At 39.0% G+C, this 16221-nt stretch overlaps 1 protein-coding gene across 3 annotated transcripts in view; it reads left to right on the top strand.

Moving 5' to 3' along the window:
* Positions 1-16221, top strand: part of ITSN2 (intersectin 2) — an 86055-nt gene that overhangs the window by 25502 nt on the left and 44332 nt on the right. For all 3 annotated transcript variants that reach the window (XM_065833249.2, XM_065833248.2, XM_065833250.2), the window contains exons 3-8: positions 8587-8679; positions 10307-10370; positions 12138-12301; positions 13615-13812; positions 14094-14190; positions 14996-15138. In XM_065833249.2, coding sequence (XP_065689321.2) covers positions 8587-8679; positions 10307-10370; positions 12138-12301; positions 13615-13812; positions 14094-14190; positions 14996-15138 — 759 coding nt within the window. The remainder of the gene's footprint in view (positions 1-8586; positions 8680-10306; positions 10371-12137; positions 12302-13614; positions 13813-14093; positions 14191-14995; positions 15139-16221) is intronic.

The raw sequence follows: 16221 nt of genomic DNA, 5'->3' as shown, positions 1-16221 counted from the left end.
CTTTTAGAATTATTATGTATCTCTAAATTGCTTTAGGGATAATAGTAATTCTAAAAGCAAGGATTATGTCTCTACATTGAGATCATTGCATGGCACAGAAATGTTAATGTTTTTTCTCTACAGATAGATTTTGTGTGTTAAAGTGAGGAGATGCCGATGACCATCTCATCAGGCAAAATATTACTAATAATACTGCATCAAATGGAGTTCTGCTCCTGTTTTGTGGGAGCAAGTGGTTAATTTAAACGAGGCCAAGATTTTATTTTAGTTAACTGCGGAACTTAAGGGTTCCTAATAAAGCAAAATACCTAGAAATCCTGCATATAATGTAGAGGATGTGAATTGTACCCTAAAATACCATGTATCTGCTGCTGCTTAGTCCCCATTTCTGTAAGGATGCTCTTCAGTTAAGCATTTCTTGGCCAAATCTGTGTAGCTCTGCACTTGCCTGATGCTGTTTAACAGCCTGGCCGCAGGTAACAGTTATTTTTGGATTGAACGTCAGAGACACTTGAGAGCCTTCAAAAATTCTGTTGGATTCAATAGGCACAATTCTTGTAATTTTATTGAAAATACAAAATTGAAGGAGAAACGTGTTTCCCTTTGTTTAACATGCTTTTTTCTACAGGTGTTTCCTTTTAGCTGCATATACATCTAAGAAGCTGCCGAAGTTGTTAAGCACAAGCAAAACCTTTTCCTCTGGCCATTGCCGCAGTGTTGCTTAATAGGCGGAGAGCCTCTGTGAAGCATTTCTGGTAGGACAAGTAGTAGTGGGAGTAATGTGAATGTTGTGAAAGGAGGTTACGTGTGGCTGCTGGCGTGACCTGAGAACGTGGAGTTGGGAATAGGAGATGGATTTCTTGAGAAAGAGCAGGTGGAGCTTTGGGATGGACCCAAAGCCACCGCCGCTGTAGTTCATAACATGTTTACGCACCTAAATAAGAATAAATGCTTATTATCAGTCAGCATTTTCTCCTGCGTTTGATAAAAAGAATCGACAACAAAGGAGGGAAGCAAATATTGAAAATAGCAATAACTCTTATAAGGAATCTGGAAATTCAGACAAATGGTAAAATGTTCTGTATATTTTCAGACTCCTGCAATGTTCACTCACCATTGAAGGAAAAGTCAGAGGTAGGCTTCAGTGTCTCAGTTGGGAGTATTAAATCCAATCTGTAAGAAATAATTCTGTGGCAAGCTTATTTACAAACACAGATGGAAGATAACTGGAATTATTAGATTTATCCCCATATGTCTTATACCAAACAGCTCTCTCGAGGCTCCTAATGGGAGACAGCAACACGATTGCTGGTTGCTTTATGGAAAACCCCTTGTTGTGCAGCTTGAGACATGCTGCTGCATGTCTGTGTTGAAATTTCCCCATCTTTAAACAAGGGGATAAATATTTATTTAGGGTCATTATGAAGCTTAATGGTAGCTTTTTGGATGGCTAAAAAAGCATTGGTATAATCATTCATCATCATGACTTATGTGTACAAGGAAAGCACTTTCAATTTAGGTTTATTATCTCTGTGGAGTTAATTAAGTTTGTAGGTCATGGGAGCATAGTTTTTATTAGGGAAAAACAAGCACCACCTATCAGTGAAAAACAAGCACAGTTGTTTGGAGAATGTGAGAAATGTCTTACGGTTTTCCACAAGTGAAAAGTTGCCTGTGTCCTTTTCATTAATAGCACCACTTTTGCCTACAGATAGTACTAACCAGTTGCAGAGATCTTACAAATCTTCAAGTCCATTTACCTTTTCTTTTTCTAGGTTTGTGCTTTCTTTTCTGCCTTCTTTTTCAATTGCAGCTTACAGTTTTAAGGAAGGAACAGTGTTTGTTTCTGATGTTGGCAGCCCATCAAAGCAAGTCCTTTATTTTCTTCAGAAGATGACCTGTCTGATGCAGTGTTCTAAAGGCATTTCTGGAGGTGTCCTACCAAATGCTGCGATCCAGTCATAAAAAGACCCTCGTGCTCTCTTGTAGGAAGATGTGTCTTTTATTTAAAGTTAGCTTAAAGGAACGGAAAATGTTGTTTAATCGCCAGCATAGTTGCTTGTTTCCAACACTAAAAAGTTGAGTGCTACCACATTGATTTACATATTAATACCTGTTACATGAAGGTGAGGTCAGTATGTATTTTGTCATCTCTAGACAAGTCTTGAAGGTACGTTAAATTAACAATGTGTAGCATTGTTTGTGTGGGTCTTTGTCATTCTGTATGGACTTTCTATGTGGGCAGAATCTACATGTGCTTTTAACTCTTAAACATGTTGTAGAGCCGTGGATTGGGCAAGTATCATAGAATCACAGAATGTCCTGAGTTGGAAGGACCCACAAGGATCATGGAGTCCAACTCCTGTCCCTGCACAGGACAACCCCACAGTTCACATCGTGTGTCTGAGGACGTTGTCCAGTCTCTTCTTGAACACTGTCAGGCTTGGGGCCGTGACACCTCCCTGGGGAGCCTGTTCCAGTGTCCAGCACCCTCTGGGTGAAGAACCTTTTCCTCATGTCCAACCTGAACCTCTCCTGGCACATCTCCTGCCATTAAAGCAGTTTTCTTTCTCTGTTGGTTTCTCCCAAGTGTTTTGATCTGTTACAAGGAATCAGCTGAGGCACTTCTGGACCCTGAGACCTGATTTTCCTTGTTAGACCACACGCCAGTCCTGATGTTTATTCATAGTCATCTTTGAAAGCACCAGCCTCTAGAAAAGACGGTTTGACATCTGTCTTCCAAAAGCATTGCTAATACAGAAATGTGTTTTCTTCATAAACAGAAAAAGCAAGTTAAGGCAAACCTTATTCTAGGGAGAATCTTTGTGGGGAAAAACTGCAAGTTCAGCGTTTCTTGAGCTTTGACTCCTAAAAATGCAGCATACTCAAATATAGTGTTAACTTCACCTAGGTGGGTCTTGCTTCATGTCTAAAGTTGTGAGATTGCCATGTAACCTCTTTTGAAGACTAATGATTTCCTGAGATATCTTCTAGTCGGAGAGACTCTGTTTTTTTCACCTCCAAACTTACGCTATCTACAGTTGGCAAAAAATTACTCATCTCATGAAAATTTCCAGGAAACTTAAGCTAAGTCAGAAAAGTAGTAACGTACTGTTCATTGGCTGCACCAAATCTGCCGTGAGAGCATGTGGTAGCAACTGTATTTTGATTTCTGATGCTAAAGTATTGTAGTTCACTGCTGCTGGGTGCCATCTCAGAATCTCTGGCGTGCCGAAGGTTCAGTACTGCTCCATCAAGGAGATGGGATCAGAGAGGTGTTAGAGAGGAGGAGATGCCTGTGGTTTGGTTTTGTGATTTATCTGTGACTTGTCATGAGTAAGGGCTGGGGCTGTGAGGGAGGAAGAGAAATAGTGGTGGCTCTGGGCAAAAAATTACTTCTGCCCTTTAGCCAGATCTGGTTTATGGGCAAGATGTTTCTCAGTGCAAAAAAATGTTGTGCTAAGATAAGCTTAAGTTTATTATAGATGATTTAGGGAAGTGATCGTCTCCTTGTACTTGGCACTGGTGAGGCTGCACCTCGAATCCTGGGGTCAGTTTTGGACCCCTCACTACAGGAAAGGCATTGAGGTGCTGGAGAGAGTGCAGAGAAGGGCAATGAAGCTGGTGAAGGGTCTGGAGCACAAGTGTGATGGGGAATGGCTGAGGGACCTGGGACTGTTCAGTGTGGAGAAAAGGAGGCTGAGGGGAGGACTTATCGCTGTCTGCAACTACCTGAAAGGAGGTTGTAGCATGGAGGGGGTTGGTATCTTCTCCTGAGTAACAAGTGATAAATGAGAGGAAAAGGCCTCAGATTGCACCAGGGAAGGTTCAGATTGGATAGTAGGCATGATTTCTTCCTGGAAAGGGTTGTCAGGCATTGGAACAGGCTGCCCAGGGCAGTGGTGGAGTCACCATCCCTGGAGGGATTTAAAAGACATGCAGATGAGGTTCTTAGGGACATGGTTTAGTGCTAGAGTTGGGTTATGGTTGCACTCGATATTCTTAAAGGTCTCTTCCAACCAAAATGATTCTATGATTCTATGATAAGTCTTGGGTGGAAGATGTTTCTGTTTGTCCTTCCAAGAGCAGGAGCCGTCTTCCCTTTGCCACAGTCCAACATGCCCAAAACTTGGTTGTTTGTAAACCAGGCGCGGTCATTGTTCTCAGCAGTGATGCTGAGTGGCCAGTTTTACCACTGGTGGCAGCTTTGGGAAACAACCACAGTGTTTGGGAGGGTTGTAGCACGTTCTGGTGGTGATTGCACAGGAGAGCTGAGTTTCAAACTAATTTTGTCTGTGGTAAGTCTTTATTGTGATGGTCTCGGTTGTGCTATAAGTAAACATAGCAATTGCTTTGAAGAATGGCTTCATGACGCGCTTTGTGGAATTGCCAAGACCTTGTGATCCGTGTTGTTCAAAGTGTTAATTTCAGATAGAATGATGTGGTATTTTTTCTCGGTATTTTGAGGATTCTTCATTTTAATGATACTTTCTGTACATAGATTTTTCTTTCTTTATTTGTGTCTCCAAATAGTAACTTCAAAAGTGTCACGAGCACCTGGTTAAGCTAAAAATAAGCGCTCGCAAAGCTTTCACCTTCCCTCTAGTGCTATGATGTTTTGTTTCTCTTGCATATTGAGGTAGGAGTTGGAAAACATAATAGTGAATCCTTTAAATAAGAAAGTGTTGGGTGGGATTTGAATGCCCACACTGAGGATCCCTACCAGAAGTATTGTTTTGTTTGTTTTTGAAACTATCATTGTATAATGGTTATTAACCTGTATTGATAAACCAGTGACCTGTTCTAGCTCAGGCTGAAAATGGCAGGCGCTCTCTCTTGAAAGACTTTAAGTTAAACTTTGAACGAAGTCTCAGAAAACAATTATAGATAAGCATCAAAAATCTCACTGTCAGACTGGGAGTGCTGTGTTCCCTTGGAGAGATGTTTTCTAGATCCTAATTCCTGCTAAAAATAAAAACACTACTTTCCAGGCTTAGCTTGTAAGGAATCACAGCTTTGGAAGGGCTTTGTTGGCATAATGCCTTGCTTTCATCCCCCACCATTTATTTCTGCTTGGAATTTAGTACATCTTTTCATTCAGCCTTCTAAATTAAAAGGTGCTCTGATATCTCCTTTTGAACATCCTAAATGTCAAGTTATTACTGAATGTGGATATGTCTTAAAGACTTGGCTAAAATTGTCTGAACTGAATATGTTTTCTTTTAATTTATATTCACATAGTATGTGTATTTTTATATATTTACTTTCAAGCAAAACAGTCAAGTTGTGTTGGAGGAGTCTGCTTTTGGTTGTAAGGTCTATTACATTATTTTCTTCCATATTTATAAAAAACCCTCAGTAACTGAGAGTATATCTTTATGGAATAAGTCACCAGAAATAAAGATTTTCAGTCTCTGTCCTCAGGGATAGGGAAAATCTGAAATTCTTCACACCTTTAAAAATAAATTATTAGCAGCTTGGCATTTTTAGGATGTATATTCAGTTTCCTGAAATACTGACATGATGTAATTTTGATGACATGTGTGTTCATAGTGATTACTTTGTGGCAGTAGCTGCTTGCACTGGCTCACTAGGACTCTGCTAGAAGCACTTGTTGCTATAGTAATGTTGATTACAGTAAAATATTGGTTTGAATTAGATTTATATTTGTGAGAAATCTGTCATGGAGATCGTTGCTGAAGAAGTGCTTTTGTATGTTTAATATGGGAATAAATAAATATGCAAAAAAAGTGCCCAAAATATTTAGTGTGCAAAAGCTGGCAAGAGGAAAGGCTGAGGGAGCTGGGTCTCTTTAGCTTGGAGAAGAGGAGACTGAGGGGTGACCTCATTAATGTTTATAAATATACAAAGGGTGAGTGTCAGGAGGATGGAGCCAGGCTCTTCTTGGTGACAAACAATGATAGGACAAGGGGTAATGGGTTTAAGCTGGAACACAAGAGGTTCCACTTAAACTTGAGAAGAAACTTCTTCTCAGTGAGGGTGACAGACACTGGACCAGGCTGCCCAGGGAGGTTGTGGAGTCTCCTACTCTGCAGACATTCAAACCCGCCTGGACACCTTCCTGTGTAACCTCATCTGGGTGTTCCTGCTCCAGCAGGGGGATTGGACTGGGTGAGCTTTCGAGGTCCCTTCCAAACCCTGACATTCTGTGATTCTGTGATTCTTGGGGCATGTTAATGAAGGAAAAAGTGAGGATGAAGGGTGAACGCTGATCTTGAAACACTTCTAGAATGAGATGTTAATTGAATGAGAAGTTAATGTTAATCATTGTACAGCTACAGGTGTGAATGTGGCGATCTCTTCAACTGCAAAATTTTAACACATTTGAGACAAAGCCGTGTAGAACTTCGCATTTCATAGCGAGAGGAAACATTATTTGCCAGGTTTTATTAAAAGAGGTGTTTTGCTGAAATGTATTAGAAGAGTTTCAAGATTGATTGCCAACTTCTGACTTTCTGTGTGACATATCATAGGAAATTGTGCATTTCAGTACATATTTAAGCAGAAGTTCCTTTACAATGTAGATTGGACTCTTTTTAGAGAAACTACAGCAGTGCCAGTAACTCCAGTCAAGGAATTTTTACTGTTTCTAGCACTTCTCAGTGAATACATTGTGGTGATCTTAATCCTTCTGTCACTGATCATAAAATGCTGAGGAGCATTCTAGCTACCTACTTCAAAAGATGATCAATACACAGTATTTTATATAACACAAATGTGATATTGCTGATATTTGATTTTCCATAAATGAAAGAACTTGTCAAGTTTTCTGAAGTTGCTGCTGACAGCTTTAGGAGCACTTCTTCATCTTGTCAAGATGATTTCTATAAGCATTAACCACATCACGTACTTCCCATTTGTATATTAAAATGAACATTTAAAAAAGATTTCACTGCCGCTCTGATTTTTGCCATTGAGTGTAAGTTGTCCTCATTTGTGTATTATGGCAATACTTGTACTGCCCAGCAACTTTTAGGCATCTTGAGTTATTTAAATTTCTTATCATTAGCTAATCTAGATTTATTTAGACTCCTTTAATTAGAATTAACAAGGGGAGGTTCTTGAAGTGAAGTTTAGCATGCAGTCTGCAGTAAGACGCTTTCATTGAGGCCACACACACACAAAAACCCTCAATAGGTGCTGAAGAGAGGGAAGCGAAACTCCAGATTCAGGTGCTTAGAGGTCGTATCCTAATGCACTTCCAACTTTTTTGTCACTGTATCCCCAGTGAGTTTCTGTTTTGGTTTGAGTGGGTTTGTTTTGCTTTGCTTTGTATTTTTCTTAACTATTTATATTTCTCAATTAAGCAGCAGGGGGAAAGAATCCAATTTATAAATGTGAAGGGAGAATGATGGTCTTAACAGGCTCTCCTGAGGAGGTGACATTAGGTCTTTTTGGAAAATGTGTTTGCATATATATAGATTAACACAGGCAAGAGGTGATTAACATCGTTAATGTGTGTGTATTGGCATGTGTGTCGGCTTGCAGTCTGCTGGCTTACTTATTACTTTTGGAAAACTAGTGAAAAGAGCTCTTGGCATTTTGTAGCTTCAAGGCTTAGAAATGAGGTTTATGCAGGAAAAGGGGAAGCATTTTGTAGTAACTTCCTTTCAAAGTGCTGTGGTTTTAAAAGTAACTTGTTAACATCTTATTAGAAGGACTATTTGTTCCCTTGGCTGTCTTTCCTGAGCAATACAAATACCTGAAGAACAGATTAACAGTTCTTTGGAAGTGGTAAAGCTGAGCAGAATGTAGTTTTAAAGGTGTTTTGAGGGGTGTTCCATTCAGAATTTTTGCTAGTTCTTGTATTCATTGAATTGAAAAATTATATTCTTGTCAAGAGCTTCCCGACTAAAACTTCCTCCTGCTTAAAAACCAAAGCCAATTATTTCTGGCAAACTGCTTTTCCTGCAAAGGACGCACACCCTGACCTTTATACAGCAGGTCGGAGCGTTTCTCAAAGTCACTCCGGTTCTAGCTGGTATATCAGCACAGCTCTGTAAACATGGATTGTTCCCTGCAATTTCTCTTTGCTGCTTGGAGGCTGTAATATTTTATACTTTACTCCTTTGTCAGACAAAACCAATGTGTTTTTGTTAGCAGTCCCAGTTTTGGTTTTGGAGTATTGGTGAGATGCTCAGGTCTCTTTGGCAGCTGTAGGACGTTCACCCTCTGCCCGAGAACCTTTAAGTGACATTGAATCCCATTTGTTTACCGGTGAACCAGGGGAATATTTGGTTCACACAGGGTACGCTGAGAAACGTGCATCCTGCCCAGGCTGCAAACAATCATCAGCAGCAGGAAACTGCTTTGCAGCAGCTCTGGGGGATGACAGAACTCGTTTGAAAGCCAAGTGCAATGCAGTCAAATCTCAGCTGGCACTCGCACATCTGGGAAGCAGGTTTGTGTTTCATAACGTCCTTGCCAAACTGGTAGGAGCTGGGTGTGTCTCGATCTAACTTTGTCCCTTGAGAAGCCAAGTTTTTATTGTGCAAGTGACGTGCTTTATTTTTAAAGTCTTCACTCTGGTTATTTTGTGTTTTCTTTTTCTTTTTGTTTTTCCAGGAGGTCCAAACATATGGGCCATCACCTCTGAAGAGCGGGCCAAGCATGACAAGCAGTTTGACAGCCTTAAACCCATGGGTGGCTACATTACAGGTTGGTCTGAGGTTCTGCATTACACATTAACTTTGATGTACACAGAACTATCTTTGTAAAACTGTTTGAAAACTACATCCTATTTCTAGCCCTTTGCTATGTGACTGATAACCATACCCTTCTGTAAACAGCTACGGGTTATTACTAAACTTCTACAAGCTTTTGGCTAAAGTTTGGCACAGGAGTGCTCTTTTATTAACCTTGTCACTTCTGCAGCTAGCAGTTACATGCTGACATTCTGTCTAGTTTCATAAACTAGAGTATCAAGCGAAATCTGTACTTAGATGGGAGGCTGCCAAGGAGCACTTAGAGCAGCTATTGTGACAAGTGACGCCAGAGACACCAGAAGTGGCTCTTCTCTGTCTGAGCAGTGCTAGAGAATACTGTTAGATATCTTTGTCTAGGGGAGGAGGCAGGGAGAGAGCTGCTAACAGCTTGTCCTTGTTAATGACTGCTAGAAATTTATTAACCCTTGGGCCTTCAGCGAGTTCTGTATAGACTAATGGCATTTGGCCACAGCCTGCTGTCAGTTCCATCTGCGTTCAGCCACTGCTTCTCTGAAACAATTGGGTCATGTTGCTGCACACCTCAGAATGTGCAGGTTTTAAATTTAGGAATCTGCTTGCGACATCAAGAAAAGGCTCGATTTCACTGATTTAATTTGAGAATGCCTTGTTCTTTGTGTGTGTGTTGGCACTAAAGATGAACCCTCATCACAGCCTGTGTGCTGATACCCTAACTGGTGACTCCATCACTCTTTTTTTTGCCTCTTTTTGGTCCAAAAAGGACTGAGGAGGGAGTGAGAAGTTGTCTGGAGCGTACACTCTTCTGGCTAAATGATACATAACTCCTGCTTTGGCCAAACAGCACTGGAAGGTTGTTATTTACCACCAGCTGAAATCTATGTAATCTCAGGAACTATCTGTGGGCCACATCTGGGCTCTTACCTGCACGTACATCTGCAGGCTGCATTATTTATTTGGCAAGTGCTTAAAATGAAAGGTTGTATATGAATATAAGGGAAGAAACAGATGAAAGAATAACCTGAAGTCTTAGCTTTAAGCATTTCTAATTCACTTGAAGGTAAGTATAAACACACATTTGTTCAGCAGTACAATCAGTACCAATTGCCGTGGAACTTGGTAGGGAATTACATGACAGTTCCCATTCCCTTCCTGAAATACTGAAAAAATGAATGCTCTCTGACAGAACAGAATATTATTTAGAACATGATATTTTTTCCAGTTTTTCCTGGCTCAGGTTAGGTTGAATGAAGGAGAAGGAAATAAATAGCATGCTCATCCTTTCCTTTAAAAGTAATTGGGTCAGGACTAAATTTTCAGTAGTTTTTACTACTTTAAATCTTGCATCTCTTAAACTGTTAGCAGCTGTTGATTTGTGACCTATTAAAGGTTTTTATAGCTATCTGAAATCACTTCTCAGAACAAAGATTGAGAATTACGGAATATCACGAGTCTCTGACAATCACTCTTACCAGGTACGAAACTGGAAGGCTTGGCATCCACTGTGCTGGTTCCTTTTGCAAGTCTGTCTCACAACAGAGTGCTGAGGTCTTCTGAAAAGCGATGTCTGCAGTGTAAAAGTCTGTCTGTCTTGTTTCTCATAGGTGATCAAGCACGTACCTTCTTTTTGCAGTCAGGTCTGCCATCTTCAGTCCTTGCTGAAATATGGTAAGGTATTCTTCATGTTTTTTCGAGATAGGAGATGTGTAGCATTCAAATATAATCTTTGGTATGTTGTGTTGTCTCAAAAGAGGTTTTCAGCAAAGTAGGAGTGTTGTCTGAATCATTGTTTTAATTTTATTAAATTTAGAGGAAGGATTGAGCCCATATATGTGCCAACACTCAATTAAAAAGCAGAATCTTTAAAAATCTTTTTATGATGTTAATTCAAATTGGATCATATTGGACACAGCCTTTTTAAACTATAGAAACTGGTTGAAACAAAAGGCGATTATAAATTGCAAGACTTTCATAGAGGGAAGTGCCTGTTGGGCTGCCACAAAGGTCATTGTTAAGCATTGTCTTTATATTTTAAATAAGTAAAAAAAAAAAAAGCACTGTAAATAATAGCATGGAAAAAGAGGTAAATAATGGGTTAATGAATTCCTGGAGATCTCACATTGAATGATATTTGAAATACTAGTAAGCAGTAAAAAATGACAATAAGATTAAGTGTGGGAAAAATTATATGCTTCTAAACTGGGAGTGGAAAATACACTGGAAGTAGAAGATAGGAAAAAATCTAAAGCCACAGAAAATGTTAGTTGAAGGTCAGTTATAATACACTGTAAGATACCAGCCAGTGCTGTAACGCAGGAACTGGAAAAAGTGCTGTTCTGTGCAGCACGTATGTGGTGGTTACAACACTTGAAACAGCTGTTTTCTTCTTTGGAACTCCTCAGTTTTCTCTGGAATCCTGTGTTCACTTTGGGGTACTTCATCATTATCAAGATGTATATATGCTAAAAGGCACCGAGCAGGGGCTTATAATAATTGTGAAATGTTATTGAAGAAACTAACTGAATGCAAGGTTAGTTTCTTCTTCAGACACCTGAAGTACCTAGAAAATAGTGGTAAGGGAATTTTTCCACAGGACCTTGGAGTTTTATACTAAATAATAACAGAATTAGAGGGAAAATGTAGCTTAATAATAAGTCCCTTTTTTACCTCCTTTTTTTTTCTTTTACATCCCCGTGCCTGGTCCTTTCATATTTAAGTAGTAATAAGATTTAATATTTTCTGTCTGACCAGAAGTTGTCTGCTCATGTATGCACTGTTGCATATATTCCCTGTTGTATTTAAGTTCATTTGGAAAAGTGTCAAAGGAGGACAGTGTGGATATCAGACTTAAAAAACCCCCAGTATCTGTGAATTCAGGTAGTGTTCACAGTGGCATTTAGTGCCTTTAGCAGGTTTCTGCATCTTCCTCTTTCAGATTCTTGTATTAATTCCTTACATTACCAGACATTAATTTAAAATAATCAGTCTGGCTAGTAGCATAGAAAGACACGCAGCCATGGTATATGTGTATTAACAAGAGCATCCACTGAGCAGGAGACTGCTGCTTTTGCAAATGTCTCCCTACTTTCTTAACTGTTAAGTATTTAATATACAGCAGCTTTAAAACTGAACTCTGCAGAAGACTGTCAAGTGAATTATAGTTAATACAACCAGACGAACATTATGTTTAGAAGTCCAGGTTGGCCTTCAATACCTGTAGGTTGGCAAACTAGAAGAATGAAGCTCTGCAGACTCCTGAGGGTTTGAATGTTGTAAAAAAAAAAAATCATCTACAAGTGGTTGCAATAAGTTTGTAGTTTTCTTGTACAAAAGCAATAAATAAATTTCACAGAAAAGCTTCTCATTAAATGAAAAAGTTAACTTTACATTTTGTCCTTGTGGGCTTTTAAAATTTTATTTTATTTTATCTTTAAGGACGCTATCAGACCTGAACAAAGATGGAAAAATGGATCAACAGGAGTTCTCTATAGCCATGAAACTCATCAAGCTGAAATTGCAAGGACAGCACTTGCCTGCAGTTCTCCCTCCTGTCATGAAACAAACTCCAGTATTTTCACCACTAATGTCAGCTCGCTTTGGTACTTATGAATATATTATTATATAGTGCTCAGAGGTGAAAAAACACACTTGTTTGCAGCCAAATATAAGCGTTAATCTGACCATGACAGTTGAATGAATCAGTAAAGTAAAAAAAACCAAACCACACAACCTTAAGGATGTTCTCATTTAGGAAATTCACAAAGTCACTTTCTTGACATGTTTGATAATTTCTTTCTTTGAAGCTATTTAATAATAAAGAAAAACCTTCTATTGAATTTTGACATGAAGTGCACGGAGGCCATTCACATTTGCCATCTGCCTTGCAGGCTTTCATTTTGGACTGAAGGTCTCTTTTTGGCTCCCTCCTACTCATTCACCTATTTATACTCAGGGGTTTTAAAGTTAAACTTAGTAAAATGTCGAAATTTTGGTAGAACACTCTTTTAAAATATTTTTTTCAAAATTGACCAGATTGTCTGTTTTGGTTGTATGATCAAATTGAACAGAATTATTTTAACTTGTTTTCCTCTTCTGATGGGGTTTTGGGATTCAGTGCATGTCTGGTGTTGTTTTGCAGGGCAAAACATATACAATGACTTTAGCTGAATTACAAAAGCAGTGCAAGCTTCTGTGCTGAAAGTTAACGTATGCATATATTAATTACACACATGATTTAAAACATCTGCCCATCGGTTTATTTTGTGTGTGTGTGCTTACATACAAGTGTATGCATTTATAGATAGTTGTGGTTGGCATATGATTACTTCTTATTAACTTTCCCTCACAGCATCCACATACTGGTGTCTTCCACAAGATTCAGCCAGTAATTCAAGTGCCCTTACTCACTTTAATGAAACCATTTGCTAGACAGGAGTCTCTGAAGTGTGGACTTTCCCCCACTATGGATTCTTCCAAGGCTGAAGCTTGGATGAGACTTAGTTCAGAAACAGTATCAGCTTTTGCCTGTAAAGGATTGTCACAGTGTTTGCATTGTGTTGTAATTCTTTCTCAGGGGGCAGGTATAGGAAGGCTTATTGAAGAAGTAGTTATATCTGCAATTATATAAATGTAGATGTTATTCCTTTTTGAAATACTAGCTAAATCAACTGTGAGAATTAATTGCTTGTAAAGATATATTTAAAAAAAATCCTTTTCTTCAGTGTATTTTCCTCTGTGAGTTATCTTGTTTAAACTTCAGGGAAAAAGTACATACTATATAATGAGCTAAAATAGATTCTTGTGTATCTCTGGACACAGGTTGCTTTGTGTAGTTTCTGCCTAACATTATAAAGCAAATTTCTTGCTGGATCCTCTGCAATATTACATCCTGAATTGTTGGATTTTGCTCTAGGAATGGGTAGTATGCCAAATCTGTCCATGCCAACATCAATGTCTACGATCACACCATTAGCTCCCATGTCTCTGACCTCCATGACTTCCATTCCTCCTCTGGTTATCTCTGCTCCCCTGGTGCCTTCCGTCAGTACCTCCTCATTGCCAAACGGAACATCCAGCCTTCTGCAGCCTTTGTCCGTACCTTTCTCTTCAAGTAAGTATTGTACAGTGCAATACTCACCTTCAGAATTGTGAATCTTATTTTCTCTGTAGCTGACTTCAGGCAGAAATGCTAATACTTGCATGTGAGTTAAATTTTTTTAAAAATTGTACTTTTTTCCAAAGTTCACATTTGTCAGATCGGAACTAGCTAGTTAATCTTAAAAACAACGCTTTGATTAGCTTTTCTTACTTCTTTTAGAGCCTTGAGTGTTTATTACAAAGCATTACTTTATACCCGGTTGCTTTACAGTTTTTGGTCTTTCTTTGTTTCAGCACTGCCTCATACTGGTTCTTTAGGTCCCATGGCAGGAGGGTTTGGTGGTACAAGTATGCAGAAGGCACAGTCACTAATTGATTTAGGATCTAGCAGGTATGAAAGTTAAGTTTCATCTTTAACTCGAGTAGTATGCCTTCCAAAACTAATTCCGTGCAAAGGAATTCCAGCGTCGTGCCCTAAAGGCTTTGTTTATATTAACATTCTTTACTTTATTGCCTTGGATAACACTGCAAATAGCTTTTTACTTATCAGAATAGGCAGGCTGGATGCACCTGGTTTTGTCTGATCTTCAAAGTTGGGATGCTGGGAAAATGCTGGGAGTTGCAGGTAGAAGTTTTATAGGTATAACTAAACAATCCAAGTGCTATTCTGCAGAAACTGAATGAGTTGAAATAACTCTGTTCAGCCTGTCATTGACACTAATAAAACCAGTGGCTTTAGCAGCTTTAGAAGCTGCTTTTGGTTGTGAGTTTACCAAATAACTATTTATGCTTGTGGTTATTAATTTGCATCACTCTTAAAGTTACTTTGACATCCGCCCAGTGCTTCACAGCCCTTGTAAACATTCTTGTGAAAGCTGAGATGTTTTCCTATAGTAATATTTTGCAGTGGTGGACCAATGAATTATGTGGCAGAAGTGCCTGTGATACCAAGGGAATAGGATCTTAAATTCAAGACTTTCCTTTTAGATATGTGTCCCTGTTTTCACAGTAAGATTTGATATTAGTGACAAAAATATTTATAGCAAGGTAGCAGAGATAAAACCTTGTGGCAGTTGTTTCATGTTACCAGGCAATGCTATATATCTTCTGTTTCAATGCCTGTTTATTAGCTAAGTTTAGTAACTTAGAATTATTTCTTTATCTCTTTTTTTTCTTATTTAAAAATTGTATTACAGTTCAAATTCATCCTCTAGTGCTTCACTAGCTGGGAATTCACCAAAGATTGTATCCTCAGACTGGGCAGTTCCTCAGGCCTCCAGATTAAAATACAGACAGAAATTTAACAGCCTTGATAAAAGTATGAGTGGATATTTATCAGGTGAGTATGGCATTTGACATGGAGGGGGAAAACCAGGAGTGTTTTATCCCTCTGGGGGCATCACAAGCTGAGGGGTGGAATCCAAGCTTGGGATTTGACTTCTATATGAAATAAAAGCTGAAATTGTTGACATTCAGACCTGTGCGGGAGAGACCAGGTTTCAGCTACTGGTTCCAGTCAGCCAAGAAATGGAAATAGGCAGCAGTTTATTGACTTGGGCTTTGTGTTAGACCTGGAGTGGCCTGAGGAGGCAGCAGGTTCCCTGGGTAGTTGAGGGGAAGAAGTGGTGGGATCTAACCAGAAGAGCCTGAGAACCTTAAAAATGCAGAAATGAGCTCCGCGAAGTCAGCACTCATTTTTCAAGTATCATTCTTTGGACTGAAGCTCTCTTTTTATGATTTTCTAAAATGGGGGACATCTCGCCATTTTTGTGCCATGCATATGGCATGTATATTATATATTGGTAATTGCTTAGATATTTGGGCTTTTATCTCTTCAAAGAAAACAATTTGGGAAAGACACTGCAGTACTGCAATCATTGATTGGCATTTTTCAAAAGTAATGTAAGGGAGTCATTCCTTGTTGACTTTCAGTGACATTTGTGCTGTGTCAAGGCTTTATGGTGGTTTCAAAAGACTTCACCCAAACATAATAAAAGAGTAGAGTTTTATGAAAGTTATTATAAAACTAGATTACTCACTGTAATGCAGCAAGCAGAGTGCTGGCCAGGCAGTTGTAGATGTGAAGTCAGTATGTATGTCTCTAGCTTACTAGATTTCCCATTTTGAATAAGCATTGACTAAGCTTCTACCTCAGTTTCTTCACCTGCAAAAAAAAGAAAGCAACTCTTTCTTTTAAGAAAGGAATTCAGTGCTTTTTTGTCGTCTTCAGTTGGTTTTGGGCTGAAGGTTTCATCAACTTGCCTAGAAAGGTATATGGTTTTTTGCTATCAAAGGGAAGCTGACAACTTTTCAGCATGCTCCCTCAAGGTGTGCTTTTGTAACAGCTGTGGAGATTACCATAAATATCCATTTTTCATGTCAGTATTTCAGTTAGGTGCTCTGAATGAAAAAAGAACACAAG

The sequence above is a fragment of the Patagioenas fasciata genome, chromosome 3 (genome assembly GCF_037038585.1).
Source record: "Patagioenas fasciata isolate bPatFas1 chromosome 3, bPatFas1.hap1, whole genome shotgun sequence".
NCBI classification, from domain to species: Eukaryota; Metazoa; Chordata; class Aves; order Columbiformes; family Columbidae; genus Patagioenas; species Patagioenas fasciata.
Note: the sequence above shows the minus strand (reverse complement) of the source record. Positions and strands in the feature narration are given on the sequence as shown.